Raw genomic sequence first — 5,534 nt, 5'->3', positions numbered from 1 at the left:
GGGAGCGCCCGGTCACTCGGCTGGACGCCTCTCCAGCTGCGGGAGCGCCCGGTCACTCGGCTGGACGCCTGTCCCGCTGCTGGAGCGCCCGGTCACTCAGCTGGACGCCTCCGCTGTGGGAGCGCCCGGTCACTCGGCTGGACGCCTCTCCCGCTGCGGGAGCGCCCGGTCACTCGGCTGGACGCCTCTCCCGCTGCGGGAGCGCCCGGTCACTCGGCTGGACGCCTCTCCCGCTGTGGGAGTGCCCGGTCACTCGGCCGGACGCCTCTGCTGTGGGAGCGCCGCGCTCTTCTGCCCCTGCAGCCGGCTTGGGGAGGGGCACGGACTGGCTTCCTTTGCCAGCGCCCTGGGGTGGCCTGGCCTGACCCCGGAGGGGCCGGTGGGGAAGAGGCTTCCCACCAGCCAGGTCGGAGCTTGGTGGATCTTCATGAATCCTGTTCAGTTGGCCGTGTGCCCTGAGGGCCCCTGGTGGTGCGGCTGGGCCTGAGACACAGCCTTTGGAAGCCCCTTTGGCGAGTGCTAGTGGTGCCCGGGTGCCTTTATGGCCCCCCTGGGAGGACTTGCTTCCTTTTCCCTGCTCTAGCCCTGGAAGGAATTTCTTATTGGGGTCACTGTTTGTTTTTTTCCCAGTGGAAAGTGCAGAGAGCCCAGGGTGCAAGGCGCTGAAGCCGTCCTGGCTGTGGTGCCCGGCCAGTCCTCCCGGTGGACAGCCACGTCTTCACATCACCAACATCTTGAACTCAAGGCCTCACACTCTCCCTTCACTCTTCTGCTCGAGGCTGAAGCTCTACCACTTGAGCTACACCTCCACTTCTGCCTACTTGGAAATGAGTCTCTTGAATTTGCTGGAGATGGCCACAAACCACAATCCTCACATCTCAGCCTCGGGAGCAAGCCAGGACCTTGCAAGGCATTGCCTGCGCTTGGCAGTGAATGCACCTAGGCACCTGTGGCTGGGTGAGGCCTGACCTTGTAATGCTGCAGGTCTAAGGGGAGGGTACAGCCAAAAAGGGCAAATACGTGCGTAGAAATGTCTTCTGAAAGCGAGGCACTGGTGACTCTCAAGATCTGATAGTCATGGTTCAAGGTCAGCCCCAGCAGAAAAGTCAGAGACAACCTCAGAGAACCAGAAGTGGCTCTTTCACTCAGCGGTAGAAAAAGCTCAAGGACAGCACCGGGCCTGAGTTCAAGCACAACTGACCAAATAAAAAAAAGGGGGGCGGTTTCTGTACATTGCAACCCACTGCACAGTTCACTGCTGACCTCAGCCTGGGCCCTGGCACAGCAGCAGTGCCTGGAATTTGCCAACCTGATACACAGGAGTGGGGCTTGTGGCTGTCATTTTTATTTCCCTTATAATGAGAGGTTGACCAAGTTTCCATAGGTTTAGGAGTCTAATTGACTTTCATTTGGTTTATGGAGCTGTTTTAAAGCAGCTTTATGGAAAAATAATTAACATTTAAATCTATACATAATGTGATAATTATATGTTTGGAGATAGGCATATGTTGGTGAAACTCACAAGTAAAATCAGGAAGGTATCTGTTCCCCACCCGGTCTCCTGTGCGGCCTCCTCTCCCCATCCCCACTGACTCTGCTCCTTTCTAGGACTTTCAATAAATAGGTACTCCTCCCCCCCCCCTTTTTTTTGGTCAGTTGTGGGCTTGAACTCAACACTGTTGAGTTTTTTCACTCAGGGCTAATGCTCTACCACTTTGAACCACAGCTCTATTTCCTGTTTTCTGGGGGTTAAGTGGAGATAGGAGTCTCACCAAAGCCAATGTCGGTGGCTCACACCTGTAATCCTAGCTACTCAGGAGCCTGAGATCTAAGGATCATGGTTCAAAGCCAGGCCAGGCAGTAAAGTGCACAAGGCTCTAATCTCCAATTAACCACCAGAGAACCGGAAGTAGCAAAAGAGCTCATGGAGGGCAGGGAAGGTGGCTCAGTGGTAGAGCGCTTGCCTAGCATGCATGAAGCCCTGCATTCCATTCCTCAGTACCACATACACAGAAAAAAATCAGAGGTGGTGCTGTGGCTCAAGTGGTAGAGCTCTAGCCTTGAGCAAAAGCAGCTGGGACAGTTCCCAGGCCCCGAGTTCAAGCCCCTGGAGTGGGGGCTTGATCCGGTGGTTTCCAGACTTGGCCTGAGAGCAGTGCTCATCTGATCTGCCTTCCTCATGGGCCCCTGCTTCAGCATCACAGCTCTCGGGGGCTGTGGATTTTATGTGTAGTCGTGGGCGTTGTAGTAGCCGTGAAATGACTAACCCAGTAGGCGCGCAGGGTCAGGGACGCTGGCTGCCATCTCAGGGCTCAGCCTGGCTCCCGGATCCTGTCCCCAACCCTGTCCCACGCTGCCCACGCTTGTGTGCCTCTGAGGCCGGGGCTCAGGGCTCTCGGCTGGCACCCCACAAGTGCCACTCGTTTGTGTCCTCAGGCTCCGGGCCTGGTGCGCAGGCAGGGCCTTGCAGGAGGCTTGGGCTCCAGCTGTGCCTGCCTGCCGCAGGCCAACGTCAAGGACATGGGCTCACTCCTGGGGAGGGCGCCCAGGGAGCAGGTGGGAACCGCGCCGGACTCTGGCTCTGAGGGGTCCAGGCACAGGGCTCTGCGGAGATGTAGAGGTCCCAAACAGCCCCGGGCTTGGGCTTCGGCCCAGGTGTGCAGTTGTCACAAAGAGGAGAAACCAAGTGGAGGCCAGCACTCCCGTGCAGTTTAATGTGAAGGGGAACAGGGTATCAAGAGCAGCACTTCACTAAACTGATGTAAAAATGGAACACGATCCAGACGTGGCTTTTTACATAGGACAGTAAGTTCCAAAGCCCCCGTGTCCATCGGAATCGTTTCTTGGAGAAGAGTTGAAGCCCGGTGCGGTCCGCAGGGTCATAGACTGGCCCTGCATCATGGGCAGCCGGGTCTGGGGGGGGGGAGGGGCACGTCCCTGCTGGGGCCCTGGGGGGGGAGGGGCACATCCCTGCTGGGGGGGGGCGGGGGGGGGAGGGGCACATCCCTGCTGGCCTTGGAGCCACCACATGCGGTGTGCAGGGAGGGGCCCCAGGGCCTCCCAGCAATAAATAGGAAAACAAGTGGAGAAAAAAAACCAACCAGTGTGGCAAGCCCCACATGGTACAAAGGCTCAGCTCAGCTCCGCCGGCCCTGCTGACTCTTCACAGACCGGGCGTCTCCAAGTCAGCGCTGGGTCCCGGCGCCTGCGTGGGGAGGTGGGTGGGGTGGGATGTGGGCCGGGCCTGCTGCCAGCGGCTGCCGAGAGGCAGCAGTGCCGGGCCTCGGGTCCCACCGGCAGGACCCTCGCGGCCGGCGCACAGGTGTGGCCGGGCTTGGAGTTTCTGGTGGCAGGTGTGGAGCGTGGCCACAGGCAGGCAGAGCCTAGCCCTCACGCACACTGACGCGTGGCTCGGCCAGGGAGCTGTGGATGATGCTGACGATGGACTCCAGGCCCTGGCCCTCCAGAATCGTGCGGTGGTCACCCTCGATGACGTGCACGGACACCTTCCCGTCGCACACCTGCGGTGGCACGGGACCTGAGGCCGAGGCCCACCCCCTGGTGGCCCGCAGCCTGAGGCCCGCCGGGCCCCTCCCCTGCCAGGCCCGCTCAGCCCCTCCAGGGTCCGAGGCCCGCACGGCCTGCTCACCTGGGAGAGGTTGTAGTCGGCGCCCAGGTCCTCTCCGCAGGCCCCACCGGTCTTGGCCCGCAGCAGAGTCACGCTGCCCTGGTACTTGGCCTTGGGCTGGTACAGCTCCAGGGCGTGCAGCTTGTGGTAGAAGGACTTTGCGGCGAAGCTCAGCTCGTGGCAGCTCAGGTTCTGGTGGCTCCTGGTGATGAGGTCCACGGCGGCAGCCACTCTTGCGTCTAGATCCTTCAGGGGCAGCAGGGCCTCCAGCAACTGTGGGAGAGGCCTATGAGCCGCAGCCCCGCCTGCCCGCGCCCTCCCCTGCGTCTCCAGGCCCGCCCGGGGTCTTCGGGGTGCGGAGCCCTAGAAGCTGCAGCTCCTGGCCCTGGCCCTGCCCACCGTCTTGTGGTCCGTGTCGATGAACTGCTGCACGAAGAAGCACAAGGCCTCGGCCTCTGCTTCGGCCTCACAGCCCAGCGTCATCTTTGCCCGGTAGCTCTGTAGGAGGAGGGGCAGCTGCAGCAGGCGTGGCGGTGGCCGGGACCCCCGGGAGATAAGCCCGGTCGTGCGGCCCTCACCTGGGTATAGGCCAGCACATAGGCGGGCGAACCGTCCAACAGGAAGAGGCTGTTGTGGGTGGGGGCCGAGCCCTGCTGGGCCTGCAGCTGGGAGCAGATCTCGAAGGCCACGCAGGCGCCGTAGGAGTAGCCGGCCACTCGGTAGGGCCCCTCAGGCTGCACCTGCTTCATGTGGCCGAGGTAGTAGGCCGCCAGGTCGTAGATGCTGTCCAGCGGTGCGGCTGCAGGGAAGGTCGTGCACTGGGGCTCAGCAGGGCTCAGACAGGGAGGGCTGCCGCCGGGAGGAGGGGGAGGGGCACCGTACCTTGGGTGCACTGCAGGCCGTAGGTGGGCACGCTGAGCTTGGCAGCCAAGCCATGGAACACAGTGGTAGAGCCCTCGATGGCGTGGATCAGGAAGAGGGGCCGCTCGGCGCTCTGCACGGCGTTGAGCCGCGTCAGGGTGGGGCCCCCGGGGTTCACCAGCAGCGTGCTCAGCAGGTCCCGGTTCCAGGACGAGCTTTCCTCCTTGGGCTTGAGGTCCACTGGCTCTGTGGGGCAGGACAGACCCTCCAGCCTGACCACGGACGCACAGAACACCGTTCTGCTGCCCATGCCCGACCCCATACCCGGGGCCCTGCACCGGGGAAGGAGAGCCAGCGGCAGCCCTAGCCCCACGCACCAGGGGAGGGAGAGGACAGCTCCTTCAGCTCCTGCAGCGTGAGCTGCCGCACCTCCCGCATGGACAACACCAGGTCGTACTCGCGCTCCAGGGTCTGGCGCACCTCGACGCCCATGAGCGAGTCGAGGCCCAGGTCGGCCAGCGAACTGCTCAGGTTGATGCTCGCCAAGTCCCGGATGCCTGGGAAGGGAGCGTGGCGGTGTCAGGGAGGCTGGGGGCTGCGCTGCTCCTACCGAGACAGCCAGCCAGCGCCGCAGCCCTGCCCGGCCACAGACCCCGAGGCTGAGCCCAGAGAGCCAGCGCCAGCTGGGTGGGGACCCGGGGGCAGCAGCTCACCCAAGATGTGTGCCACGGCCTTCACCAGGTCTCGCTGCCCGGCACTGTCTGCGCGGGACACGACCTTCTCCGCCAGCACGAAGCTGCTCAGGACGGCGTGGGGCTGGTTTAGGAAGAGGTCCAGGACCTCCATACAGGAGGTCATGCGCTGCGGCAGCGTGCCCCCGATCACTGTGTCGTTCGTACCCATTGCCTCCAGAACGATGCCCACATCCCCGATGGCGCCCCACTGCACGGCAAGGCCTGCGGGCAGCGGGGTGAACGGTGGGCGGGGGGTGCGGTGGTGTGAACAGCGGGTGGGGGGTGCGGCGGTGTGAACGGCGAGAGGGGGG

General features: G+C 62.8%; 2 protein-coding genes across 2 annotated transcripts in view; both read right to left on the bottom strand.

Moving 5' to 3' along the window:
- Dus1l (dihydrouridine synthase 1-like (S. cerevisiae)) overlaps positions 1 to 5,534 on the bottom strand; it is a 14,241-nt gene that overhangs the window by 6,856 nt on the left and 1,851 nt on the right. The gene's annotated exons all lie outside the window — the stretch shown is intronic.
- The window catches only part of Fasn (fatty acid synthase), a 30,983-nt gene continuing 28,471 nt past the window's right edge, over positions 3,023 to 5,534 (bottom strand). The window contains exons 36-42 of the mRNA XM_013033136.1: positions 5,203 to 5,445; positions 4,867 to 5,046; positions 4,511 to 4,735; positions 4,207 to 4,427; positions 4,028 to 4,126; positions 3,650 to 3,901; positions 3,023 to 3,521 (exon numbers count right to left, since the gene is read on the bottom strand). Of these exons, the coding sequence (XP_012888590.1) occupies positions 3,384 to 3,521; positions 3,650 to 3,901; positions 4,028 to 4,126; positions 4,207 to 4,427; positions 4,511 to 4,735; positions 4,867 to 5,046; positions 5,203 to 5,445 (1,358 nt within the window). The 3' untranslated portion in view covers positions 3,023 to 3,383. The remainder of the gene's footprint in view (positions 3,522 to 3,649; positions 3,902 to 4,027; positions 4,127 to 4,206; positions 4,428 to 4,510; positions 4,736 to 4,866; positions 5,047 to 5,202; positions 5,446 to 5,534) is intronic.

Source organism: Dipodomys ordii, unplaced genomic scaffold, assembly GCF_000151885.1.
Source record: "Dipodomys ordii isolate 6190 unplaced genomic scaffold, Dord_2.0 Scaffold163, whole genome shotgun sequence".
NCBI classification, from domain to species: Eukaryota; Metazoa; Chordata; class Mammalia; order Rodentia; family Heteromyidae; genus Dipodomys; species Dipodomys ordii.
The sequence above is the reverse complement of the archived record's forward strand: the minus strand, read 5'-3'. Positions and strand labels throughout refer to the sequence as shown.